Below are 27,484 nucleotides of genomic sequence, written 5' to 3'. Positions count from 1 at the left end.
GTGCTCCCCTGCCTGCTCATCATGACCATCTGCTGCCTTGCCTTCAATTCAGACCCTGTCCATCCTGAAACAGTGCTGTGGCATGGCTCTGACCAAGCTCCTGGTGCTCCCATGGCCATGGAGTGGCACAGAGCTGGCTGGCTTGCTCCAGCCTGCTCTGAGATGCTCCCAGCCATGAGGCTGTGCAAGCACCGGGAGCATAAGCCAACACTGACCCTGTGTCACTGTGCATGGGTAGCTTCATCCCTGGGGAGAGCCCCTCAGACCATGTTCCAGCCCTTGGGTCATCAGTCCCACCTCTCCTGCCCCATGCCAAGGTCCAAAAGGGTTCCTGCATTGCCTGTCCTCACTCCCCAGCTAAGCTAACTCCTCTCTGGGATGAAAGCACAGCTTTTTGTCTCCTCAGGCTGCACAGCAGCCTGTGCTCCTCTGGTTACACTCCTCACACTTGCTTGTCCTTATCTCTGCAGTTACAACAGTGCAGAGCCCTTATGTGCACTGAAATCGGAGACCTCTGCCACCACAGAGCTCTTCAGCTTGTCCTTCCCAGCCACCCCAGGCTTGGGCGCCCTCAGCTCTGCCCCTGCTTCCTCCAGCCCTTTCCGCAAGAGCTTCAAGACCTACAAGCCATCCAGATGTTACTGGATCCCTGCTTGGCTGTCTGAGAGATCACACTCTCCAACCAGCCTGCCCCCAGATACATTCAGGTCTCCCAGACCCTTAATTTTTCCTGGCTCCCTAAGCCAGTGAAGTCCCAGTGTCTTTTATCCCTCTCCCAGAATGGTTCTCCGACTCTGATGCTTTGCTGTCTGATCCACTTTTTTTTTTTTTTTCCAGTTTTGTTCTTTCTTTCTTCCTTCACTGGGTTAGAAAGCTGTGGACAGCTCTTGGAAAGGAAGATGAGTCAGGACTGATGCGAAGGAGAAAGAAGATGAACTCCCAGCCTTGAAGTCAAGTGCACTGCCTGCGTCATTGTTATTAAAAATAGATGAACGGCAGCGCTCTTCACACTGGAGGAGAGATGGAGGAGATGTAATAGCCCAGGCTGCTGAGCAAATGCTCCCTCTGTCTGCCTGCAAGTCCCTCAGTGGCATATTCTGCTCTTTGATAAATTCTCTTTTCTTGGCTCTAACTTGTGGGATTTAATTTGCCCATCGTAAAAAAACTGGTTTAATGTTTCAGCTTTGGGAGGGAGAAATGACTCACTCAATGATTACCTGTTCTGCTCCAGTCAGTTGGCTTGCAGCTCCCTTGAGAACTGAAAATCCCTTCAAGTGCCAAGTCGTGTCCCTTTGAGAGCAGCCCCTCTCCTCATCCTGCAGGGAAGTGCTTTTGGAGGACAAGAGCAGCCATCTGGGGGTGATACGTGGGCCTGTCTACCCCAAGAGCAACCCTAATCATGCTCACTCCTTATGAAAAAGCAGGTTTCCAAGTGGCAGGGGGGCAAGTGGGGGTCTGCTGGGCTCTCTACAAGGCCAGGGTGAGATGTGCACCAGCAGTGCTCCTGGTGACCTGGAAAAGGGCAGATGACAGAGAGGAAGCACAAGAAATTAAATGAGCCCAGAGCCCAGGTGAACCACGAACATTCCCATAGCTGCCATCCCTCTGCCCAGGGCTCCCACTGCTGCGACCGTTCACCTCTGGGCTGGTGACACAGGTGATCACTCTTCACACTGAGCAGGGCTGCAGATTATGGTGGCAGTGGGGCCAAAGCTGCACCCCTGCTCTGCTCACTCAGGGGGACACATCCCATGTCACACCCTGGGCTGGGGGACACAGCCCAAGCTTACGTGTCTTTCCCAGAGTCAACATCTCCCTCCCTCCTACCTATGCCCTTACTTCTCCTCAGCTCCTTCACTGACACTGTTTCCTGCTCACTTATTTTCTATGATCTGCTTCTTCCTATTAAATTAACATAATCAACATTATCATCTCTGGTCTGCTCCGTGATTTGGCTGCCAGCCAGAAACAAAAGGACAGGAGCTAAATAAAGCCACTGCCAAGAGAGAGGCATGACACTGGCAGAAGTAAACGTTGTGGGGTTTGAGCATAAAACTTTCTTTTAGAAGTTATTCTAAGTCCTCGACTCTTGCTGCTACCAAGACCTGTCTGGTCTAGACTCTGGATGGGTTTGCAAGGGTGCTTTCAGTCCTACGCGAGAACAGCCCAGGGTCACTACCCCCTGAGCAAGTCAAGAGCCCCTGTTACCTACTTGGGCGTGGGGGACTGCTGCCTGCACTCCAAGGGGAGAATTTTTGCTTGTTTCTTGAGAAAGTGTCTGTGTACCTGTGGGATGTTGAAGTGCCCCTTACTTTTGCTCCCTTCTCCAGGGCGAGATATCAGCAGTATCATCCTAAACACACTGTCACTCCAATCTATTCACTCTTCTTGCTCCCAGTTGGTCCTTCCTTGCTATGGGGAGCCAAAGGTACCTTATTAGTGTGTTAATCGTTGTCCTAATGAGTGCGGAGATCAGTTAAGTAATAGCAGTGACCTGCAGGGGGGCTCATCTGCCCAGATTTATCCTGCTGCTCACCAACCCCCTCCGGGGAATGCCAGCTCCCCACCCCCCTTCTCCTTGTCCCCCAGCTGTTGAGGACACCCTTTGCAGTGTCTCTATGCCTAATTAAAGCAGAGGGACTGGTAACCTTGGCGACTGGGAGCCACCATCTATGAGCCAGCTGAGATGGATATTGTTTCAACGTCTCCAGGGAGAGGCCTGGGGAGAGCAGAAACGTGCAGGTGTTGGATGTGCTTCTGAACTGCGCTCACCGCCAGCAGTGCCCACGATCCCCCGAGCTCGTGCCCTCCCCAGGGATGGGTGCCTGGGGACGTACCCTGGTCCCTCGCTGGTGCGATGTGACAGGCTCCTGGGTCGGGTGGTGCACACCGTGGCACCAAGAGCCCAAGCCTGTCTGGAGCAATGGAGGCTTTGCTCTGTTGGGCAGCCCTGCAGCCTCTACGGGGAGCAGAAGACTCTTATAACTTAACAAGTAGTTGTAAATACACTTAAAATAATTCCCCTCAGAACTGGGACATTTGTACAAGCCCAATTACAGGGTGCCAGAAAATGGTGCGGCTAGTTTGGTTGGCAGTAAGTAGCAAGCAGCTGGAAACACATTTCCAATGAGGGCCTGAAATTTAATTTTACTTTTTCTTATAAAGCTGGTAAAAGACATGATCAGTTCTGTATCAACACTCTTCCACCTGCCTCAGAAATGAGGGCAGGAGCTATGAAGAGGCCTCACGCTGAAGAAGGAAGGCAAGACCTCTTAGGGAACAGAAATATCCTTTTCCACTTTCCTTCTCTCCCCGTGGTGCTGCAGACACAGGTATCTGCTGGAGAAGGGGACCCACAGCCCCACCTTTGCCAAAGCAACCTGAGAGAAAGTCAACACAGACCGTGCCATGACGTGGGGTCCTTGGATGCCTCTGAGGTCCCATGTTCTTTGTACTTTATGGTTAAAGGGAGCCTTCCCAGATCAGAGCAGTCCCAAACCTTCCCATTGTTTCTGTGAGAGCTAATAGGGCAGGACAGGAGGGCTTGCTCCAGCTGCACCCATAAGGCTGAGGTCAGAGAAGAAAAACCACAAGGGATTTGCAAGGGGGTTTTGGTCCTTCCAGAAAGCAGAATGGTGCCTGGCCTCTGCCAGCTTCATAATGGGTTTTTTTCTTCAGAAATGCTGGCCAGAAGAGAGAACTCATAGTTCCTGAAGGATGGCTGCTGGCTCAGCACTCACAGTGCCTGGATGAGGCTGGCCAGCCCCCAGGACATCGGGAGGGATGTGAGGCCAGGGGATGCCCCAAGGTCTACAGGATGCCCTGAGAAATCAGACATGGTACCTTAAGCACATGACTGAACACTGGCCAGGGCACCATCCAGGGGTGCTCAGAACAGCTCCGCACCTGGCTGTGCCCACAGACCCAGGTACCCCAAAACTGTCCAGAGGCCCCAGGTAATGCCCCAGGTTGGGTTCAGCTGCTGTCCCCATCCCTGCTTGGGGCAAAAGTGGGGGTGTTGTGGTCAACTAGGGGTTCCAGGAGCAGATTAGGGGGTGTTGAAGTCCTGGAGTGGGGTCACTTGAACCAGTCCACGAGGTTATGAGGTGGTGCAGGCCTGGACTGGGGATTCTCAGAACAGAGAAAGACAGAACCGGGAGTTTCCTGCCAGAACAGGAGTGGCCGGTCTGAGGATGCCGGGGCCGGTATGGGACTAGAACAAGAGAATCCTGCCCGAACCAAGGATGCCGGGGACCAAGCGGCGATGGTGGGGGCGGTGCGAACTGGACCGGGGGTGCCGGGGACCGAACCGGGACCGGACCGGGAGTGCGCTGTCCGACACGGAGACGCAAGGTCCCAGGCCAGGCGTGCGGGGGTCGGCAGCAGCCCCCACCCCGCTCCGCCGGGGCCGGACCACGTGCCGCCCGCCCCGCCCCGGCCGCGGGCCCGCCCCGGCGCCGCCCCGGTGCCGCCGGCGGAGCCAGCGCGGATCGGCCCAGCATGGAGGGGACGCGGCGCGCCCTGCTCCGCCTCGCCGCCGCCTGCTGCCTGCTCTGCGCCCTGCCAGGTACCGGGGCGGCCGCCCGAGGGGGCCGGATCGGGGAGGCGGGTCGGGGAAACCCGCCGGGCTGGCGGCGGCGGGGAGCGCAGCGCCGGGGGCAGCCGTCGGGGCAGCGCCGGGGCCCGGGCTCCTCCGCCCGCCGGTGCGACTGCGGGAGAAGGGTCTGGGGAGCCCCCTCCGGGGACGGGAACTACCGGGGAGCAGCGCACCGGGCCCGCCCCCCGAACTCGGGCGGGATGCCCCCGGCCCCGTCGCCCCCGTGGGCGCGCAGGTGAGGTGGCCCGGGGATGCTCGGGGGGGTCCCGGGCGAGCCCCGCGCTCCGGGCAGCGGCGCGGCCACCGGTGCCGGTCTTGCCCATACAAGGCAGCTGCCGGCAGCGCTGCTCCCGCCGGCGGAGCCGCCCGGGCTCACCTCCCGCCCGGCGCCCGGCAGGATCCCGCGGGGATGCGCGGGCAGGGGAGGAAGGATCCTGGAGGCTCTCGCCCTCCTGCATCCAGCCCTGCGAACCTCCTGCCTCCCGCGCTGCAGCTCTCGGGTGCCTCCGAGCCGCTGCTGAGCTTCCCCCCGAGGGAACCCCGGACAAAGCCCGAGCTCTGCCGCCTCCCGCAGCACGACGGGACGGGAGCTCTGTGCCTGCGGGAAGAGGAAGCGATGCCGGTGTCCGGGACGGAGCAGGAGCCGGACCCCGGCCCCAGGCAAACTCTCCCAAGCCGTATTTCGGCTCGGCTCCACGATCAACACGTCCCCACGTGGGCAGGCACAGTCTGCAGCGTGGCGCTGACAGCCCCGTCCTCCGACACCGCCGAGCTCTGCCGCGTGGCTGAAGTGTGTGTGCCCCGAGTCGGGGGGCTGTCACCTTCGCCGTGACCCTGGCAGTGACAAAGGCTCAGTGGCATTTAGGGGCTTGCCTGGGGCTCAGGAAGTAAAACGTGTTTCGTCTTCTTTGTGGTTGAGGAAAAACCCTTGGCCAGATTCTGGTCAGATCGCAGCACTGTGACTTCAGCAATGGAGACCGACAGATGACACATAGAAACTCGGTTTCCAGTAACTAATTAGGACCAGTAAAACCTTACCATAGATGCCTGTGGGGCTGAGCCCCAGCAGCAAGAGTAGTACTCAGGCTGAGGTTTGGGGTGCCGGATGCAGTTTGACTTGGTTTGAGGCTGAACACAGGGAACAGCCCCAAACCAGCTCCCTTTATGTGGGCAAAGCCCTGGGTAACGTTGCACTCCCCACGCGAGGGTGGCTGTGCTGTGATGGGGTGGGGGGGGTGTGACCAGCCACTGGTAGAGGAAGGACTCAGGATTTCCACCGCTGAGAGGAGGAGGAGCTGTGGGCTGTTGCTGCTGCTGACTGTGTTGGCCCTGTCTCTCACACTCTAGCACACTGGGAAACCCCAGGGAGCCCCTCACCCCAGCTGGCTCCTAGGAGCCCTTTTGCTGCAAAGTCCAAGGCTCAAACTGCTGGAATGTACCAGAAGCTAAGGTTTTGCTGGGTTTTTCCTGGGATCTTTTCTGCTTAGTGTTCCAATCCCAGAGTCCCCTCACAGCTGCAGGAAATGGTACCTATGCAGCTGACCTGGCCCTTGTCCTCATAGCTTTTGGATCAGCTAGCTAATCCCAACCAGGGTTGAGAGAGCAAATATTCTGTGAAAATAGATAGCAGCGAAGACATGCTACCAATAAAAAAATGCCAGAAGCACAACCCTTAACGAAACACCAGAGAATTCCAGCAGGACAATGATGGAGGAAAGGAATGGTTCACCCAAAGATTGGCCCCAAAGTCATCACTCCCTAGACAAATCCATCCAGAACTCTGCTTGCCTCAGCTCCATGCTCCCAGGACAGATCCCCCTTGCACCCAAGTGTCCTGCTCCCACTCCCAGTCCAGGTTTGCTGCGGGGCCACGGAGGAGCTCAGGCTGCCACATACCCTGTGCTCTGCCCACCCCGGCCTCTCAATGCAGCCTTTCTTCCCTGCCTGCGGAAATTCACTTCCTCCAGCACCACTCGCCTTTAAAATCAAACCCCGAGTAATTTTAGTCTGGGCATTTTGCTGCCTTTCCTTCCCTGAGCTGCCTCACAAGCGGAGAGGACAGCGCGGGGCCGGGAGCAGCGTGAGCACATAAAGCCCCGTCTGTCGGTGCTGGGGCTGCACACACAGGCGGGCAGTGTGTCTGCTGCAGGGTCCTACAGCCCATTTATCATGATTTTTTTCCCCTTGTTGCCCAGGGTGAGGAGGAGTGGATGGACTCATCCTTGCTCTGGCAGGATGGCTCCAGAATTGAGTGCCCAGAATTGAGCTGTAGTTCGATTATCCTTAGGCAGCACCTCCTTAGGGCAGCACCTCCAGCTGTGTGGGGTAAACCCTGACCCTGCTGCCCCTGCCTATCCCCATCATGTAGTGCTCTCAGTTTTTTATTTTTGCACATGCTCTTCCCCCACCCCCAGGTGCAGGATGGGTCTTGGCTTCCTGCTGCCCTTCCAAGACCTGACCCTCTGGGCAGGGGCAAAGCACTCACCTCCTTCAGCTCCCTTGGCCCCGTCCCTCCAGGCAAAGGGGAGCAGGGACTATCCAAAGCTCAGAGGCCCCTGCTCCTCCTTCCTTTCCACCAAAACGCTCTGGGTAGGCAGACACAGTTCTTGCTGCAGGGGTTTCCATAGGGTGCTATCCCCACCATGCTCTGTGGGGCAGCTCTCATGAGGCTCAGCAATGCTGGGATCTGGGGCCATGTCCTGAGCCCTGTAGGGCTGCCCAGGGCAGGGCCAGGGAAGTGCCAACATGACCCAAACTGCTGCTGCTCAGGGCAGGATGCTTCCTCGAAGCCTCACAGCCCATGGAACCAGCAGTCACACAGCTGGAAGGACCTGGGGCCTGCTCAGGGCTGGGCAGGTTTCCTGATGTCCAGACTTCCCCTGGCTCACGCCATGCTGCACTGGAGAGCAGGCTCCCTGCTGATATGGGGCTGCTATTAAGGCAACTGGCTAATTAATTTTCTCTAATGATGTGAAAGCTTCCTTCAGTGCAGCTGTGACTCCTGAGGTAAGCAGGGCCAGGGCTGGCTGATGCCAGAGCTCCCTGCTGTTGCTGTATTATTGGGGTTATGCAGCCCTGCAGAAGGGCAGGCTTCCCAGGCCGTGGGTGCTGTGCACATCCCAAGTAGCCTGTGGGCAAAGGGATCTTTATCACGGCTCAGTCCCCCACTGAGGAACAAAAACAAACAGCACTGGAGCCTCCTGGGCACCTTCCTGCCAAGCAGGATGCTCCATAGCTGCATGTGGCCAGTGGAAAATAACTGGCTGGTGTGACAGTGGTGGTAAAACAGCTTGTTCTCCCTTTTCTCTGCCACATGAATTCGGGATAAGCCCCCTCACTTGTAAATGGGGGATCAGTGATGGAGGAAATGTGTGCAAAAGAAGTTTCTTGCATCTTTCCCCACCCTGGCTGGGTGAGGAGGGTCTCATGTGGCAGGACCAGGCAGACCGTGCCACCCTGGGGTGCTGTGTCCCGCAGGCAGGCAATCAGGCTGGCACTGCACCCCTCCCTGGCCCAGGCTCCAGCAGTGCTGCATGCTCTGGACATGCCTGTGCTGTTTCATGGGTTTTCCAAGTACTGAAATACCTGTGTTTGGCATTTATGGTGCCATTTCCAGGGCTGCTCATCCGTGTTCTCACAATTCTTGTTCTGCTGTGCCATGCCACTTGTTGCCTGGTTGTCCCTGTCCCAAACACAGTGCCATCAGTGAAGGTGGTAGCACTGCCTCCCGTTTTAGTTCCCCAGGAGTTCAAGCCTCTGCAGCCTGGCATCCACAGATGCCCCCGGGAAGCTTCCTCCTGCCTGCCTGGGCTGGTTGGGTGCTGGGCTGTGTCTCCCCAGCACCACACTCGCTCAGCACCCTGTATCTAATCTGACCCCGTCTCGTGCTCTGCTCGTGGCCACCTGCCTATGGGGCTGGAAGGAGCTTCTCGGTCAGGAGACCTGGTTTCTATTCCCGTCTCTTACCTCAGCCCTTGCTTTGCAGCTCCTGGTTCAGCCCCCCTCCCCCCCAGTTTTCTGCCTGCACAACAGCTCGCAGAGGCTACATGGGGTCCAGTTAATTAACTGCTGCCATGAAGGGCTTCACTGTGGGCAGGCTTCAAGGTCACATCTGAGCCTACGACCCCGCCCAGACTCCTCGCAGCAGACGGAGCCTGTCCAGCCTCTCTCTGCAGGGATGGGGATGGGGACAGTCCAAGCATCAGCCCTGTCAGGGAGAGCGCTGGAGGGCGTGGCAAATGCAGCCCACTGGTATCCTGCCTCCATCGAGGTCCTGCAAGGTATCGAGCTGGAGCTGAGTTTGCAAAGCGCTGCCTTTCGTATTGGATCCACGTCTCTGAGCCTCTTTTCGTTGCAATGAGGATGTTTGCTCTACAGCATCCCTGGGTGCATCTGGCACCTTCCTGAAGGGCTCCAGAAATCTCTTCTGCTGGTTGTTGTTTGGGTGTTGTTTTGTTTTTTTTTTTTTTCAAAGAAGACATCAGGCTTGGCTAGTATCTAATTAGCAGCTATTCCAGTTCTGCTTTTAAATTAAATGAAGAGCCTTGGCTTTAAATCCCACTATATGGGGTTTTTTGCATTTATACTCAAGCTGTTTTTCCTTGAAGAGATTGCGTAATTACCGTTGGTTGGTAACCATAAAACGGTAATAACTGACAACCAAAGATAATTTCTACGTTTAATTGAGTACTTTGCTAAGCAATAGGATGTAATTGCTTTCATACATATAGGTTACAGTTTACACTGTTACTTTTTAAACATTTTATTTTTCCATTTTACTGGTTTGTTTGCAGCTGGATCTGTTAAACTTAAATGGACATTGAATTCATTTAGTGCACCAAAATAGCATTGTAGAAGGGTTTGTATGCCTTTTCAATGAATCAGAGCAGTGGTTTGACATGCACTCTGTAGGAAGCTGATTTAAGCGAGGTGCTGCCCTCAGACAGTGACAGCCTGCACAGGAGGATACATCCACACCAGGGAGTCCTCCTCCCACGGGAACTTTTTCTGAAATCTTGGGTGAATCCTTTCTCATCTTTGTGCTCAGCTCTCACCTGGGTCTCTGTGCACCTTTTCCAGCAGTGGCTGCAGCCTGCACGCTGCTGCCCTGCTCCCCCTGAGCCCTATCAGCCAGCCTGCCATGGGGTTCCTTGCCATATGTGGCTCTCCTCCATCTCATCCTAAGAGAGATTTTAAAAACAGTGGTAAAGTCTATGGATAGGACTTGGATTTGTGTTGAGCTTTGGGGAGCTCAGGCAGCTGTTTCTGGCTGAAACAGGAAGGAGGGAGCAGAGGATGCTGCTGAGACTGTGGCATGAGGGTTGTGGCCAGAGCTCATCAGTGGGCTGGTCCAGCTGAGGCCCTGCTCTGTGTCACTGTTTTATTCTGAGAAACAACTAGTGGGGTGGCTGCTGTGGCAGAAGATGGAGGGCACGTCTCTGCTCTGCATTGTTGCCCTGACACAGCAGCAATGCTCTGTGCTGGTTGTGCAAAGCTTCCCTGTCCCCTCACTTGGCCCCAGCCCTGAAACTCGGGCAGGGAGCACAAGGCAGGAATGGCCCTGTCTCCTGCAGAACTGGCTTCCTTCACTCCTCTCCGTTATGGCATACTTTTGCCATGTCTGCTCTGGAATTGGTGGGAGCTCGGGTTGATGGCATGGAGAGCCCTCAGTGGTGTCAGGCAGCACTGGAGAGGGGCCGAAGCCGTGGGCTGACGTTCAGAGCCCTCCCTTCCTTCAAGGAGCTGAGAGTGTTTCCCATCCTTGTCCAAGGCAGGGGCTTCTTGGCTGGCTGCATCCCTCCTCCCCTGGGGCCACCCTCTTCCTTTGCCCCTCTTGTTTCCCAGACAGAGGTCACTGCAGTCAGCACGGTCTGATGGGAGCTGCTGCTCCAAATCCACCAGCACTGCCCTAATGTGGTCTGGAATCTCTGGTTCTCACCACGCACAGGCTGAGCCTGGAGGTTAGTACAGACAGGGGGGGCACGAGTGGGGCTGTAGCCAGGGGACCAGCAGCCAGCTCTGCTTCAGCAGGCACTGCAGTGTAACCTAAGCAGGCCCACACTTGGTTCCCTGTCAGGGAAACAGAGATCCTGTCATGTCCAGAGCTCTTGCTTGGTACAGTCGTATCTGCTTTGTTATGGATCCAAGGATGAGCGTACCTTTACCAGCTGTGCTGGGTTGCTGCAACTGTCAGGCCTTGGAGGATCACTTGGAGAAAGTGAAGCATCCACACTAACTCCTTCCCTTTCCATCTGAAACAAGAAGGACGCGGTTCCCTCTTGTCTCCAGGAGCTGATGAGGGTGATGCCTTAGGCAGTACAGGCACGGCTTACCTGGCGTGTGGTGCAGGAAGCAGAGCTCCAGGAGGACGCCAGAGGAACGAGCTCTGACCTGCGTCTCTATGGGTAACCAATAAACACCTAAACCCAACTTTGCCCAGTGACTGGAGCAGCAGTGACAGCACTGGAGCTGGGGATTTTCTGACCTGTTGGACACCGGAAACCCAGCACAGACCCCAGGGGTTGGACCCTGGAGGATCGCAGCTGGTGCGGGGTTTGCTGGGTCTCCCCCAGCACAGCCAGCTGCTGCTTTCCCCACTGCACCACAGGGTTTGCGCTGGAGCTGGGTGGGAATGGGTTGCCTTTTTGGGTGATGAAACTGTGGTAAACAAAGCTGTGGCATTGCAGCAACGATATAGCAATCTTAATGCAAGGGCCTTTGGGGGGTGTTTTTATTTTAAAACAAAACCGAGACAGAAGTCATTTGTGCTTGCAGTCTTTTAACACCCACAGCTCACAAGTACCAAGTTGCTCCTATGGGAGGTTTCCCCAGGTGCTGTGCTTGGTGGCTTTGGATGTGCCCTTATTAAGAGCTGACAGACAAGTGATGGGCATGTTTTGTCTGTCCCCTGATGGGCATGTTTTGTCTGTCTGTCCCCGGGTGATCAGGATTTACTGATAGTCCTTTGTTTCCTTGGCCCTTGCCTTCTCTGTCTTTCCACCATCATCTCTTAATGGCTTGAGTCTTTGTGTGAGTCTGGATTAGGCTCTCCATTTTATCAGGCCCTCCTTTGTTTCTGGAGCTGGGGGTGCTGTGATCTGCTAGACTGGATGACCTGCTAATCCAGGTGCCATCAACACCTGCTTTGCTCAAAGGCCTCTCAGTGACTCCTTTGCTCCTCACCTGCCAATTTTAACATCTCTTCTGCAGTTCTTTACAAACCAGGTTTTACAAACCGCAGTGCTGTGTTACACCAGGCCTGGGCCAGAGTGGCCCATTTGCCAGGGAACCACTTCCTTGGCAGTGCTGGACACCAGACAGTTCTGTGGGAAGGAGACGGACATGTGGCTACTGGGAGAGAAGAGCTTAGGGAAATACTACTCTTGCAGACAGCGGGGTGAGGGAAGCTGCTTGTCCCCACAAACACTGCTGTCCCACAGCACCTCCTGGCAGGGCTGCCAGTTCCTAACCCTGTGGGGAGGTGCCCTGTGTGTGGAGTCCAGACTTGTCCACCTTCTCTCTGGCTTTCTGTTTCTAGTCAGAAACTGGCATGATGGTTTCAGAGTTGCTTAGGCCTTTTTGCAAGACAGCTCTCCACAAATCTTTCCCCTTCGTGACCTCAGTCATGGCTTGCCACCTCCTGAGAGGCTGTTCCGGGCACAGGCCATCTATTGAAAGCCAGGCTTGCCACTGGCTGGGCATCTGGCCACCACCTTTCCTGTTTACCCCACGGTGACAGCACGGCTCTGTGTGTGTCTCTTGCTGCGTAGGAGCAGCAGTTGGGTGTTTACTGAGCAAGCATCCGCCAGTGCCCAGCCGGGATCCGTCAGCATTGCCCAGCGCACGCTCTGGAGCTGGTGGGATCTCACCCAGCAGGCAGCATGCTGAATAGCAGTGCTGGGTTTAGGGCTGGAAATTGTCACATGAAAAGCTGTGTATTTTGGTGCCTGATCCCAGGAAACACGGTGCTCAGCTCTTTTCCTTCCAGGTGTTACTAGTGTAAGCATATCCTATGCCTGAGCTCTGTTCCAAAGAGCAGCTTGCCTTATTTGGAGGCACATTCTGGCCACGGACAGCTGGATCCAGGCGAGGCCAAAGGGAGCATCACTTATGCCTTTGGTCTTCATGTTTAAGTTGCCCCAGCTGGGGCTCCCCGTGAGAGCTTGTTCTCCAAAAGTGCCGAACAGGGTTGTGCATCCCTGCGGGAGCCCTCCTGGGACTGAGGCCCTGGGCCGGGGAAGCACAGCTCTGTCAGGCTGCTTTGAGGTTTGGAATTCTCCAACTGGTCAGGATACTGCAAAGGTCTCGAGAGAGGCATATTGTGTCTTTTTTTAGGGCCTGTTAAGTGCTGTAGCTGGAGAAGAGCTCCGATAACTGTGTCTGTTCTGAAAAGCTTTTAAAAACTACTGAGATTTCCCCAAAGGAGTACAAAAGTGGGGTTTGTACCTTTCATCCTTTGCTGTAGGATGAATGTTTTCTTGGTGATGGCATCTGCTTTGGATGCTTCTTCACCGTGGACAGGAGGGGCATGATGGATTTGCTTCAGTACCTTTATTTTTTTGTATAGTTGGCTCATCAGGCTTCTGTGACTTCAGTAGAAACTTGAATAGAAATCATCAAAATATTGACTGTGTGGTTTTTAAGTTGTCTAGGCAGTCCATCCTGATGTGGCTACATTTCTGTTTTCTTCCTGTTTACACCCTGAAAAACCCTCACAGGATCCCTGTTAATGAAGGGGCGGTGTAAGAGCCTTGTGGTTTTCCTCCTCCCATATGCTGTCACACTGTCTAACAGCTGTGGATCTGGGGAAATCCTTGCTTGCTGGCCCTTTCTGCTCTAGTGGGAGGCTGAGTAGCTCCCCATTTCTGTGACAATAGCTGCACTTCATGGTGGTGATGTGTTTGTAAATAGCTCATGAAGGCGACTCTCAACACCAACAGCCCTGTTAGCTGTAGTACTCTCTTGCTGCCCATTTTACCTCTCCCTCTAGCAGTAGTTCCACACTATTACTAAAATGACTCACAATATATGCTTTACCCTTGCCAGCCACAGACTTTTTAAATATCACTTTCCTCCACTTCATCAGGCTGAGGGAGCTAGAGGGTCTACTTCCATGTTTTCCTCATGTGTATTTTTTCAGCACCACTTTTGACTTTCTCGATGAGCCAAGAAAGACTTATCAAAATTTCCTACAGAATCAGGTCTCAAGTGGTACTTTTAACAAACCCATATAATTGAAAAATGTTTCGTGGTTGCTCTAGGGTAGAGGGATTGGTGATGCTGACCCCACAGAACAAGAACACAGGGTTTAAGGGGGAGGAGGGTAAAGGAAGGTCACCTAGAGCAGATCTCAGGCCTCAGAAAGGCCAGGAGGACAGAGTAGCTATTGAATCCCTTTCCCGAGTGTGAATCTGTGCTGGATTTGGAGTTAAGGGGATAAAAAGGTTCTATTTCTGTCCTTCTGCTCTGTTTCTCCTCTCAGTGTGGGATCTCTGACAAACTTCTTGTTCTTAACTCTGTTCCATAGGACAGGGACAGGAGACAGGAGAGACCTTGGAGACACCATCACCTTTTCCTAGCACAGTGCTAACCTCGCATCAGCCAAGGGAAGCTTCTGACTTTGGTCCAGCAACTACTGCCATTCCTCAGACAAGCCTGGAGAAAAACTTGACTTCTGCAACACTCAATGCCACTGGGGCCCACACTACAGAGGTGGAGAATGGCTTCATCCCTACCACCCCCATGGCAGACTCCAAGGCAGAGAGACTGCAGGCTTCCACCACTGCCAGCCCTGGGGACATCACAGTTACGCATCCTGAGCACCACAATATGAGCTTATCAGTCAACAGCAGCACTGAAATCCCCTCCCCTACACTGACTGCCAGCACTCTGGAAGAAAACCAGCCCAGCCATGAAGCCACAGAGCCTTTCAGCACAACTGAAGAAACGGATGAGGCCACCAGTGCAACCCCCTCACTTCCTCTGAACACTGTGCCGGGTGAGGTTTTGCCTTTACTGCCTGTGCAGAAAGTCCTGCCTCAAGGATGCTCAGCCTGGAAATATCTGAGCACTCTCCTGGAAACTGGAGAAAGGGAGAAGGGAACGAGCCATTAAGTGTAGCCAGTTCAGTGGGACTTGCAGAGGTGTTAGTTCAGCATCCTCTTTGTAAACCACGTTAATTATGTATTAATTGGGCTGGCTGCTTTGTGATGAGGACAGTGATTCTGTGCAGGGACATCCTTTATATGTCTCATCTGAAACAACATGCTTCAGCAGTGCTGCCCAGCTGTGCTCCTCTGGCACCAGGGCTGGAGGCTCAGCAGGAGCCTTCCCTGCTGCCTAAAGAATGGGGCAGCACACCCTCCCTTAGCACAAAGCATGGAGATGGGCAGGCACAAACATCAGCCCATCCATCCCTGGGCAGCTGTGAGAGCCTCTACCCTGGGTCCCTCTGAGCAGCGTGGGGACTGGCTATAGGGTCTGGGATCCCAGTCTTACCCACCTTGGGGCCTGCCAGGCTGTCACACCCCCCTAATGCAAGACAGATATTGATTGGCCCCTGATTTGCACGGTGTTCATGCGCAATCGCATCGTTTGCCCTGGCTTGTGTCACAGGGTCTGTGATACAACAACACAGCCCCAGTCCCTGGGCAGCCCCTTTTGTGCTCCCCATAAGGAGAGATGAGAGACCTTTCCCAGTGTCTTGCTCTGGGGTAACCCTCAGCTGTGTGCAGAGCTGTTTGAGCTTGTCCTTTGTCCCCAAGGACAAGCCTTGTGGGTCCAGCTGAGGTTGGCTGCTATTGCAGATTGGCACATACGAAAACCAAGAGGACTTTCTAAGCACTGTGACTTACAGCGTGGCTCAGCTGTGCCTTCTCTATCAATCCTGCTTGTTTTCCCAGGGACTGACAGTAAGCTGGTATTCCTGTAGTCCCTTACAGCCTTGCTTTCATCTTGCCCAGTTCCACAGAACAGTGTGCTTGCTCTTATCCTTTAAATTAACTCCTTATTCCTATTTTGCAGCAACAACTAACAGCTCTCAGCTGGGGCCTTTTGATGAGCAGACCGTGGGGCCCACAGCAGCAAGGTCTGAAACCAGGCCAGGAACGAGCCCTGTGGGTGCCACAGAGGAGAGCACTGTAGAGCCCAGAACCTTCTCTGCTCCCATCTCCACCGTACAGAGCATGTCCTCTGCCACCGCCTCCACGACTGCGACGGTGAGACCCCTCATGACCAGCTCCACATCTGCCAGCACAGCTGCCATGCCCACCAGCACATCTGCACGGGTGCAGTCATCAGAGCCCAGACATGAGAAAGCTTCTGTGTTGAATGTTGGTGATGATGAAAATTCAGGTAAATGTTCTGCTTTTGTCCCTGCTCTCACAAAACATAACAAAGGGCTGGGGCTACCTCAGATTGCCTTGTGCTTGTACTGAGCAGAACCAGAAAAGACAAAACTTTGCTGCTCCAGCCCTTGAAGGCTCTCCTTTGGCCTCATTCCCTTGGTGTCCTTGCAGAGCAACCCAATTTGGCTGATACAACAAGGGCTGATCCCTTGGTAATCACCGTGATCTCCGTCTTCATTGTCATGGTGGGCATCCTTGGCCTGGTGGGCTTCTTGAGGTACCGTCAGCACAACAACCGCATGGAATTCCGGCGCCTGCAGGACCTGCCCATGGTGAGTCACGCCTTCAGCCCAGCCTGACATGGTCTGGCTTGCTACTGACTGCTTTGCAGTTCCCTTGCTACTATATTAGCAATGCTTTGGGTATTTGCAGCAGCAGCAATGCTGATCACACACTCCTGTTCCCTCTTAGGTCCCTCTCCTTCCATCCAGGGTTTGAATCAAGACAGCAAGTCTCAAGGCTGGGCACTAAAGAAGCTCTCTGCCTTCCCCTCACTCTGCAGGGGAATGCTAAGAGGTTAAATAGAGGGAGGAAGGAGAGCTCCATCCAAACTTGTCCTGAAATGACGCTTTCCTAGCCTCTTCTCCTGTTTTCTGATATATTTGCTTTGTGACTGTGACAAAGCAGATTCTGTGCTTTGCTCCAAGGCGTTGTCTGTCTGTCTGTCTGTCTGCGTTTGACCCTTTGGGAATGTAAAAAAAATATTAGAGTTTTATAGGATTAATTAGCTCTGGGGAAGCTGCAACTAACACACTGTGCTTTCTGGGACAGAGGAGTACGGGAGCTAGCAAGCAAGCTGATGCTGTTTCAAGAGTGGAGGTTTCAACAGCCGGGGTTCTCCACATCCCTGCAGCAGGCAGGCAGTTCCTGCACACACCTCTTCTCTCCAACTGCTGGAGCAGGAGGGAGAGTGGCAGTCCAAATATCCCGGAGCTGCCCAGGGACAGCATTTAGGTGGATTGCTGGGCAGATGGCCACACTGTGACAGTGTGGAGAGAAGGCTGTGCTGCCTGCACAGCACTCTTCCGGGCTGGCACCGCATTGCCATCGTGCAGACATCTCATTAAAGCACTCTTCTCTGCTTCTAGGATGACATGATGGAGGACACCCCTCTCTCACTCTACAGCTACTAGGCAACCAGGTTGTCCTCTGCCTGGCCGGCTGAACTTCCCTGAGGACAAGGCCTTGAGGACTTGGTCCCAGATGATCTGCCAAGGAATGAGGGGCTATGATTTGCACACAACTGAAAGATCCTTTTCAGATGGTTTTTCGTTTTAGACGTTTTAAATAGTTCAGTGTTGAAGTTTCTATGCTGCGAATCAGAGCCCAAGTCTGGCCCTCTCCTCCAGGCTCTTCTCAAAATAATGCCCTGAAGAGCTGCCTCCTCCTCTTAGTGTGGTGACCAATTAGCCAAGACAACCTTTGCCATCACGTTCTGCATGGATCTTTTCTGTCCATGTTGGTGGCTGCTGGTTTCAAAGGAGGTGGGCAAGTGATCCAACAAGGGCTCTTAACACTGGTGGTGTCAGCACAGTGCTAACAAAGGAGACTGCTGTTTTCTGAGGGAGCCCAGGATGTGGAAATCAGTTCTCTTGGGCTCCCTCTTGTTCTGTATTTTTAAGGTTGTTTGTTTGGGGTTTTTTTCTTGCACTTTTTTTGTTCCTGTTTCAGCTTTAGTCCCAGGATTGGCACTGCCCATCCTGAAACACCTACCAGGAGGATAATAGACTGCTCTGCTTCCCTGTCCCTCCTGTGCTATGCAAGGTCAAAGCTCCTTTACCTTCTGATATTGGTCTTTGAGCCAGTCCGTGTCTTATCACGAGGACAGATCCTGGATGTAGGTGCCTTCCTCCCATTCCCTTTCTAGGTGTTAGGCTGATTAGATTCTGCACTTTTGCCTCAAAATGTCACTGCTTTAGACTGCATCCAAGGCTCTTGAGGCCCCTCAAGGAAACCCAGAGACTAGAGCCTCTGAGTGTAAGTCCAAGGATCTTTTGGTGCCCTCACCTTAGAAGGACCAGACTGTGTGTGACATGACAGTCCTCATGTAATCACACCTGCTCCTGTTTCCTAGCTCACTTTTCTCTGCAGGTAAATAGGAATGCCTTCTCTAGAGTGTTTGACTTTTGACTAAGCCAGTTGCTCCCTCAGGATACAGCAAGGGCTAGAGATTATCTGCCACATTGCTCTTACAAGCCTCAATTTCTCCTCTCCTTTTAGTAGCAACATCACTGACCCCACAAAGGACAGATACCAGGCCTCACTAGCTAAAGTACCTTTTTTTTTCACAGCGCTGTTATTGCTTGTTGTAGCAGGAAGAGGGGAATTTCCCCATCAGCAGGGCCCAAATTATCTGCAAAGCCCAAAGATGGAGCAGAACTGGCCTGGGTCAGATAGATGAACTGGGCAAGGCAGCAGTTCCTCCTCCCTGTGTTACTACTTCCGAAGTGACTGACAAATGGCTGCAGTGCAGTTTGGGTTCAGCTGTTGGCTTTGGCCTCTGTGTATTGTAAGGATGCCCGATGACATAGGGAAGAAGGGTTGGTTCTCTCCTACTGTGGCATGAGAACTAAAGGGCAGTTGTCACAACTCCAAAGCTTTTGTATCCAGCATTGTCTGCACAGAGCCATCTCCCTAGCTACAGACTTGTTTCCCCTGCCGGAGGGCAGGGTGCTACTGGTTTTCGGCACAAAGTTGGCAAGTTAGTCGTGGAAAATAGAACTCCATCCTGGCTGGAACTGGTGCAGGCTGGCATAGCTGGAAAGTGTCTCTGCACACAATCAAAAGGGCAGGGGCTGGTTGTTCTGGTTTCCCACGCATCGCTGTCCAGGGGAAAGGGGTGAGGAAGAAAACTCGCCCGACACCAAAGTGCGACTTTCTTTGTAAAATATGTTGATAGTGGATTTTTTTTTCTGCAATAAAGTTACAAATGCCAAAGCTGTCTCAGTCCTCATATTTTCATTGCAAACATCTAACTGAAAAGCTTTTATAGAACATAGTGAATCCTCTCATAGGTTCAACAGCAGCAGTCCAGGGCAGGAAGACTCACAAGGCTGATACTAGAAAATGCCAGACAGCTATGAACTGTAGCTCTGAGCATTCAGAAGGACACCACCCCCTGCTTGTGTTCCTTCTTGTCAGGGTCATTCCCTGTCTGGGTTGACTGAGATTAATTTCTATACAGTTAAATCAGATGAAATCTGTCCTAGAGAACCGCACTAGACCAAATAATGTAACCTACACCTCTAGACTCCCTTCCTTTGCCTCTGATTGAAGATATTCTCCTCCGTTGTCAACTATAACCCCAAACCTTATTTACAGAAATATCCTGAAAGCCAGCCTAATCCAAACCTAAGTAGCATCATCTGTCATGCTTCTTTCTATAGTACAGCAGACAAAGCAATTTGAAAGGCCTGTACTTCTCTTTGTTTAGCTTTATAGCTGTTTTGAACTCTTCCCTTCAGAGCTCAGACCCACAGGGAGGGAGGCACTCAAAAGCATAGCTTTTGCTACAGACCTGGTAGGAGTCTCTCCTGAGCTAATAGTCTCTCCTAGCTGTCAGAATACTTTGGCAAAATCAGGCAGCTCATGTCATATAGACTGCATTACACGATTTTCTATTGCAAAAACAAAAGGTGGCGAGTGAAACTACTTGGTCATTGGGTTTATTAAAGAGTTCCCACAACAAATCTAGAAAAGCAAATCCCTGGGAGATCTAGTGCAAGGGGAGAGCAAAGATTTCATAGCCTAGCAAACTGCTTGCTGAGTAATCTGAAGACATGGGGGTGAACTTTAAACCCTGCAGAGATTTCAGACCTGACTCAACATAAAACCACACAAAACAGAATAAGTAACAGAACAAACATGCCACAACTAAGCCAGACTTCTCAGGTCTATAGTCAGCATTATTCTGGTGCTTTACGTTGGAGTTTCTAGTGTTCTGCCTTTTTACCACCAACCCCCCTCAGAGCTGATTCTTTCTCTGCAGAACAAACTGCTGAGCTGCCTTGTTGGAGAGGTTGCACAGTGCAGGTCTGTGTTAGCTGGAGGGGCAGCAGCAGGACAGGCTTGTGCAGGCAGCCACCCTTGGAAATGAAGCTTTCTGCCTTCACCATCCAAGCTCTGACCTCCCAGCCAGGTGATTCAATCTCTGAGGTGGCCAGGTTTGGAGATGGACCACGGGCTGCTTGTGTGGGCTTCATCTTTCCAGTGCAGCAAAGCAAACTGACAGAACCAGAAATCAACTGTTGCCAGTTTCTGCATTTCCCCTTGAACACAGCTCTCGCTTTTGATGAGGTTAAGTTTTAATGCCTCCTGGGTTAAGGCAATTAAGGCTAATTAATATTATTAATTAGCAAGGGACCAAGAATCAATCAAATCACTTAGGTTTAAAGCTAAATAGAAGGGAAAGAAACCCAGGAAAAAGAAAAGCAGAGTTTGAGACCCACGTGCCACCTCTGCCCTCTCCTCCTCCTCTCTCCAGACTCATGTTTTGAAGGGAAAGGGATTTGAGCAGCTGAAAAGTGACAGTGTTAGAGCTACTGTGCCAAGGGCAGGGCTACCTGTGCTACGTGCCAGTTCTCTGCCCACTCAGTTGTCCTTCATGGCTCAGTGCCTGTATTTTAGATGTATTTAACCATCATGTCACCCTGCAAGTCTGTAAACAAGGCTAAAGACACTGTTCAGAGGCAGAGCAACTGCCTCGAGGAGCACTGGAGTGGACAAGGCAGTGTGTGGGTCTCACAAGACCCACAGTCCCATAAGGATTTCCCACGGATAACAGTCCCCTGTGCTTGTTACCACTTAAATCAGAATGAAAAAGGCATTCCACTGATCCATGGAGCAGAGGTGCAGGAGCAAGCCAGGGAAGGAAGAGCAGTAAGTTTTCAGTAATGAAGGCTATGAAATTATGCAGAACCTGGGAAGCTTTTCGTAGCTGGTGCTCTTCTCATCCCAGGGGAGAACAGACATGCCTACTGTCATTTCCCAGACACCTAGGAAGGAAACAGGAGGCTGCACAAGTCCACACTATTTATACTTAAATTTCTACTACTACATTCAAAGTGGTATAAATGTGGATTTGTCATGGGGGAAGGGGAGAGTTTTCCTGTGTGAACCTCCTGAGCCTCTGCCAGGGATGTTCCCATCTACTTGCCACCTCTGCTTCACTTCATAGTAGAAGTGAAACAGGAATCTTCTTTCCGATATTCCCTTCCATCCCCCACAAGGCAAAAAAGTCTTGCACTTCCTGTCCATAAAAAAGCCAAATCTGTAGTCCTCCTGATACATACCTGATACATTCCAGCAAAGCTGGAAGACCATGACTGCAAATATAGAAGTCTCCACCAGTATTAGGCTCCCAAAATTGTTTGTTCAACCCCCCAGAATTGAAGCATAACAAAGGACTTCAAACTTCCCCATCCAACCACACTTCAGTGAAGACTCTTCCTCACTTTAATGCTACAGGGGACATTTTTCCTCACAGACCTGAGAAAAATTAACCTTCACCCAAAGCACAACTTCAAAACAGTCTCAGAAGATAAAGCACTTAGACCTACTCAGAATAGGACTTTCTAATTATGCCTGGTGATACAGAGCTTGTGAATTAGATCCCCCACCATAGCTGATTCTGCAACATCAGTAAACTTTTATAAGAAGTCTTTTAACTATTTCAGGAAAGGGTGTTAGACAGTGTCAAACTTGATAGATTTGTGCATTTTAAAGACAAAGGGATCAATTTGTTCATCTGCTTGGCAGCCTGCACAGTTTTCCTCGTGCTTGTTCCCACTTCCTGTCTAATAAATATACTTGAAAGACATACTCAACACAGGTCTGCCTCACGTGCCCCAGCCATTTAACAATGGTTAGCCTCAGTTCCTCTGCAATATTTTTTTTCTGTTGAATGACCCATCATCCAAATTACCCCCTGAACCACAAAACCAGCTTGATCTTGATCAGACTGACAGTGGTCACAGCTGGGAGAAAATAAGTACGTGTTTGTTCCTACTGTTCAGCCCTCTCTCTGTTTACAGGTAGACCGGACTCCCCACCCACAGTTCAAATAAAGAGCTAAGTAGGTTCCCTTATGGTAACTAAGTAAGATACCTTCTGGTATCCTCCCAGTCATAAAACAGGTCTCCCTGTGATGAACTGCCCAGAATTAATATATCCCTGCAGCAGAAGCCTTTTGCTAGTGCTCTTTGAACTACAATGGAACATCTGTTGACAATCTCCCGCAGGGTAACTTCTCCCCTCCCCTATTTTAATCCTGTCTCCTTCAGAAGTACACATCAGTTGCCACAGGATGACTCTCACAAGCATTAGAGTGTTTCCTTTCACACTGGTCAATCTTGGAGCTGCAAGAAGAGGGATGAGCTGTCAGCCCTGTTCAGTGTTTTCTTTAAAATTTGCTGTTATGCCCGAACTCCTGAAGGTTTTGATGCTAAATTGCAGGTTCTGCTTGGAACAAGACAAGGTTCATGGGTTCTGAAACATGCCTTTCAGACAGATTTAGACACTCATTTGATTCTGACTGAGAAGGGTTTTGCTGGGGACAACTGCAAAATTAGCACAGGTTTCCTTTGTGCTAATCCTGGCTATGCCTTCTGACAACACCAGCAAATCAAGACACTGATTTGATCGTTGTTTCAGTTTCCCTTCTGATAATCTTGGGGGCAGGATGAGAAATTTTGCCTACTTTTTAAAAAGGATCTCAGTATTTGTAGGTGGAAGGCTATGTTTTTGGTGGAAGGAACTATGTACAGTACTATTTGTGGCTGTCTAGCAGAAAGGGAACTTGTTTTCTCAAAGGCCTTAGAGAAGCACTGGGAAAAGAGCTCCCTTTATTTTACAGGGTCTAATCTGGTGGCCCACACTGAGAGACAGGGAATTGGTCACTCATCCTGCTCAGTCTATTTCATGGATGCTCCAAGTCACTTTGCAGCTCACTTTCAGTGGGATCTAAGCCACTCGAGCAGGCTTTTACACCCTGCCCGTGATCTGCCAAGGGCTGCTCACACATTCAGATCTGCTCTAAGAAGCAGAGCTGAACTCTGGGAAGCCACAGTCCATGCAACTGAATGAGATGGAGTTCACAGGAGCAGCCTCTGCCACTGTGTCCTGTCTTGATCTGTGCTCAAGCCTCCGCTTGATGAGTCCTGCTGCTACTCTCAGTGTCACCAGACTCTGCTTTTAAAACCAGTCCTAACTGTGCTCTGCTGGACTCCCCTCACAGCATCCCTGACTCTGTGCCACATCCCAAAGTCCTTTGTATTGACTGAGAAGCAGGGAGCAAAGGGAATGCCTCAGAGCTATCTCCTGCACTATCCCACCTGCTAAACTACAAAGCCTCCAGCATCAAATAGTCTGTTGTTCTCTTTCCCCACAGTCTTAAGGCTTTCTGAAGTCAGTGTCATTCATTGATCTCTTCCCTTCTCCTCCACCAGACAGCAGTTCTAAAATTAGGTTATCTCAGAGCCAAATGGAATAAAAAAATTCAAACCACATTAGGAAATTTCACAAGGCCCTTTTTTTTGTCACTGTGGCACTCTATTCTCATAAAACAAACCAGCAGCCTCCCCTTTATGGTCCTCATGGAACTTTCTGTTCAAATAACAAAATTTCTCAGCCTGTTTTGTGCCACACAAGAGGAAGCAATTTACCAGCTCTTGTCAAGTCAGCTGCTCCATATTGGGTCTTGTCAGACAGGGTAAATCTATGGTGAGTCTATATCTGTTCTGTTCTTGCTGTACATAGTTTCCCTAAAAGGCACAATCTAAGCCCAGCTACACATCCCAGAGCTTTAGCTAGCCAACAGTTTAAACAATATCTACCATAACCCAAAACTTACAGTATATTTGGGGGAAAACAAACAAACAAAAAAAGAGCAAACCATTTGAAGGCATTAGTTGAGACAACATACTAAATTCTCTCACTTTGTTCAGGTCCACCAACTGAGAGCTCAGAAGATGTGAGAGGGCTGAAACAGAGGACCACAGCCAGGAATTCTCTGACTCCCATTGCAGCCAGGCACCACAGCATCTCTCCCTGTGCAAGCCAGATGGCAACTGCAAAAGGTGCTGACACATCACAAATCAGGCCCTGCATCAGTGGTGTCCCCCTGTCACCTGAGGTGGAAGAACAGAACACACAGCACGGTGCTGTGGGGGTATAAGGTGTAGGTCTAAGCAAGGGGGCAGCCAACAGTTCAGGACTCAGGTAGAGTGTGGGACAGGGCAGGTCTGTGAATGATTCATCAAAATGGCTGTGTCCCTTCCTTGAGCTGCCTCCCTTGGGTCAGCCCCACACCTCACAGCTTCCAGTTCTGAGAAATTCAGATAACAAACAAGTCAAGAAGAAGAGTTTGCTCACCTCGGGAAGACAATATCCTTTCCACCTTTTAGTTGTTCCTGACAGTAAAGAGTGCATCTTTTAGTTAATATTAAAGGTCATGCAGCCAGCTCTAGTTCAGGCAGGCTGTCAGGTCACTGCTGAGATCACCCACTCCAGCTATTTCTAGTCACTTCTCCAGCACTGCTTTCCTCCAGCTCAAAACACAGCATTGGAGATATTTGTGCATTCTACACCAAAAGACCAAAGAATTAGCCTTCCCCAGACTTCTTACCCCATATGCCAAACCTAAGAACAAACAGCAGCCTCTGTCTAGCCCCTCCAGCACTGCTGGTTCAGTGTGGTCTGCAATCTGTGTCAAACTCTATTAAAAAACATCCTCATTTATCTCCTACTGAAACAGAAATACCAACAAGCATCCAGGCAAGCTACATTAAGTTCAAATAAAAATAGGTGCCCATGTAAGTGAATCGTGGTTCCAAGTATGGCAGCAAGCTGCCAGCACAGCTACTGGGTGCCTCTACTGTAATATTGGCCAGGGTTTCTGATGCTACTAGGACATAAATATTTACTCCTAATAACTGTAGGTAATACTATAGCAACAGGTAACTAGCTGCTTATTATTAAATGAGGTGGGTTTGCTTGAGCATTTGATCAGTAAGGCTCTACTGATATGCCTCAGAATAAATGTTAGAGAAAAAACTTAACCCCTTGATGGGAATTGCAGGCTCATTAGACATTGCCCAAACAGCAACCTGACATGTTACGACTGTGTCTATAAAGCAGTTAATTATAGCAGGTTTGCTAGTAAAGCCTGAATCAGCAGGATTAGTAAATTGGAAAAACAGAACACAGGGCAGTTTAACATGCCTTACAGCCTCCATTCACAAGAATCTTAAGCATCTTACCCAAGTAGGGCATGAATTTTTTTCTTTTAAAGGAACATTAGCCCTTTGTTCCTGATTTCTTTTAATGCTAAGTGTTAATGCAAACACAAAGTTGTTTTATATCCCAAAAGCAAGGCATAAATCCAAAAGGATAAAGAGGCTGAGAAAGGAACCTTCTTTAAGTAAGCAATTTTCACCTTCTCACTGGCTGTGTGTCAGCACCAAAACAAAAACAGAGCCACATTAAAAAATGGTATCTTGGCACTGTCAGAGGAAGTGATAAGTATCATAATTGGCCCTCACATGCAGCTTTTCATTACCCTGACACTGCACGGAGAGGGAGGATGAAAGAGCAGACAGGCACACACATGTTACCTCTGTCCTGGCATAGCAATGCTGCTCTCAGAGCAAAGTTTTAACTCTGGCCCAAGTGCTAGGCCACCACTCCAGACTGGACTGCCTTCCTGCCTTTAGGTACCTAATACTCAGTAAAATTGGGCACAGCAAGTGCCTCTCATCAGCATGACCTCTGGAATGCCCTGAAGGGTAAAGCTCTGTCACCCACATTGCTGTGGAAAACCTTGCCAGGTTCTTTAGATCCTGAGGGTGCAGGATTCAGCCACACTTACCTTCAGGCACCTTGATCTCTGCAGCCCTGGAAAGCTCATCGGAGATGAAGCCTCTGAGGTGGAAACCTCACCCAAAGATGGAGAAAACCACTCTGCCTCTCTCAGCAAGTTCTTGCTTCTTTCTAAAAGAAATTAGGCAAACAGCAGATTAGGCCAAAAGTTCAAGGATGGACTTGCTGAGCCTAAACCTCCACTGTCTGCCTTTTGTGACACCTCATGAAGAAACTGCTGCTATTCCAATTTAATAGCATTTTCTTATTCTTGCATAGGTATGGGCAGTGGCACAAGGCAGCAGAAAACAGGTCCATGACAGGAAAGCAAACACATTGGCAAAGATGTTCAGGCACTGTATTTCACCCATCTTTGACACCAACAGCTCCAACCAGCTCCACATTATGGAGGTTTAAAACACGAAGAATCAGCCACCTCATTTCTGCTCAAAGCCACAGCCACAATGCAAACCCCTTCCCATCCGGAGGTCAGCTCGTGTTGTAAAGGCACAACAGGACACCTGACCTGACCATGAGATCTCTAAACCACAGAGAGGCTGGAATACCATGTCCCAGAGTGTTAATAAAATTGGAGTAACTGGGAAATGTTCCTATGATCTCTGTCTTTCTTTGCAGGTGCCATGGATGGCACTTTCTTCCAGAACAGACTTTTCACTTGATTGTTCAGGTCAGAGACTGTAGATCTGCTAGAAGGATAACACTGACAGTCCCTTAAGCTTAGCAATGCCTACTGGAACAGTTACTGGGCGTGGGGATGGGGTGGGAACTACTTTGATGGGGCTTCCAACAAAATCATACCTAGAAGCAGCTCTGTTGAGCAATTCAGTTGTGTTTTCAGAGATGAACAGTCTGGCAGCAGAATCTCTGCCTCCCCACCTAGCCCTGTTCACATTGTTCTCTCAGTTGTGCCAGCACAATTTTTTTTCCTGCAGCAGCACTGTGAAACACACCACTTCAGGGGAAAAAAAAAACAACAAAAACCCCAAACAATGACGCACTTGTTAGAACCAGCTCGGCTCCCTGATCGGATTTACAGTACAGCCAACAACTGCAGTGGCAGAAATTCAGGAGGCAATGTGCTGTGAGGCCAGGGCAGGATAAAGCAGAGGGCTTGGAACATTTTAAGCTGATGTTGACAGAACAGACAACATATCCGAGCTTAACAACAGGTGGGAGAGTGACATAATAAGGGAAAGCATTAGGCTTTTATAGAAAGAAATAGGGAATTTATATTTAATTACAGGAGAACTGCAATGAAGTTCCATTATTGAAAACATCTCACCAATTTGATACAATATTTTTTATCAAAGAAAACCTAATAATAGAGCTACGTTGACCTCCAGACTCAGTGTTCATCGGTGCTTCCCCACTGATAAAAGCAGACATTTATATGCTAATGGTCAAGGGCTAGAAAGATCAGAAAAATAAACAAGGAATTAAGATGTCCTTTAACTCCATTTCAGTTAACAAATTGCCATGAGTCTTCAAACGATTTGTCAGAGTCTCTCTCAGGTTCCAACATAATGTGGAGCAAAAGTTCTTTAATAGGGACAGAAAAAGGTTTCAAGAGCTGTGGATGGAAAACAGAAGGAAAATCCCTTCTGTT

The 27,484-nt window shown here is 50.9% G+C and overlaps 2 protein-coding genes across 6 annotated transcripts in view; one reads left to right on the top strand and one right to left on the bottom strand.

The window, feature by feature from the left end:
- TESK2 (testis-specific kinase 2) overlaps positions 1 to 27,484 on the bottom strand; it is a 111,262-nt gene that overhangs the window by 81,449 nt on the left and 2,329 nt on the right. The window contains exon 2 of the mRNA XM_017824699.1: positions 25,868 to 25,989. The gene's annotated coding sequence lies outside the window, so the exon portion shown is untranslated. The remainder of the gene's footprint in view (positions 1 to 25,867; positions 25,990 to 27,484) is intronic.
- LOC108502124 (platelet binding protein GspB-like) lies at positions 4,467 to 18,953 on the top strand. 5 transcript variants are annotated; one of them, XM_017824709.1, is made up of 5 exons: positions 4,467 to 4,567; positions 14,124 to 14,594; positions 15,620 to 15,949; positions 16,114 to 16,274; positions 17,091 to 18,953. In XM_017824709.1, exons 1-5 carry the CDS (start codon positions 4,501 to 4,503, stop codon positions 17,133 to 17,135), a joined length of 1,074 nt encoding a protein of 357 aa, XP_017680198.1. In that variant the 5' UTR covers positions 4,467 to 4,500; the 3' UTR covers positions 17,136 to 18,953. The 5 variants fall into 5 exon arrangements, with proteins under 5 accessions (XP_017680198.1, XP_017680199.1, XP_017680196.1 ...); XM_017824710.1 differs by lacking the exon at positions 4,467 to 4,567 and adding an exon at positions 8,656 to 8,701; XM_017824707.1 differs by lacking the exon at positions 4,467 to 4,567 and adding an exon at positions 8,745 to 8,877.

Source organism: Lepidothrix coronata, unplaced genomic scaffold (genome assembly GCF_001604755.1).
Source record: "Lepidothrix coronata isolate B3197 unplaced genomic scaffold, Lepidothrix_coronata-1.0 Scaffold112, whole genome shotgun sequence".
Classification (NCBI taxonomy): Eukaryota; Metazoa; Chordata; class Aves; order Passeriformes; family Pipridae; genus Lepidothrix; species Lepidothrix coronata.
The sequence above is the reverse complement of the archived record's forward strand: the minus strand, read 5'-3'. Positions and strand labels throughout refer to the sequence as shown.

Coding starts and splice junctions, on each gene's coding strand:
- LOC108502124 (XM_017824707.1), top strand. CDS start 8,775: ATGGGGATGGGGACAGTCCAAGCATCAGCCCTGTCAGGGAGAGCGCTG. Junction 14,595..15,619: donor TCCTCTGAACACTGTGCCGG/GTGAGGTTTTGC, acceptor CCTATTTTGCAG/CAACAACTAACAGCTCTCAG. Junction 16,275..17,090: donor GCCTGCAGGACCTGCCCATG/GTGAGTCACGCC, acceptor CTCTGCTTCTAG/GATGACATGATGGAGGACAC.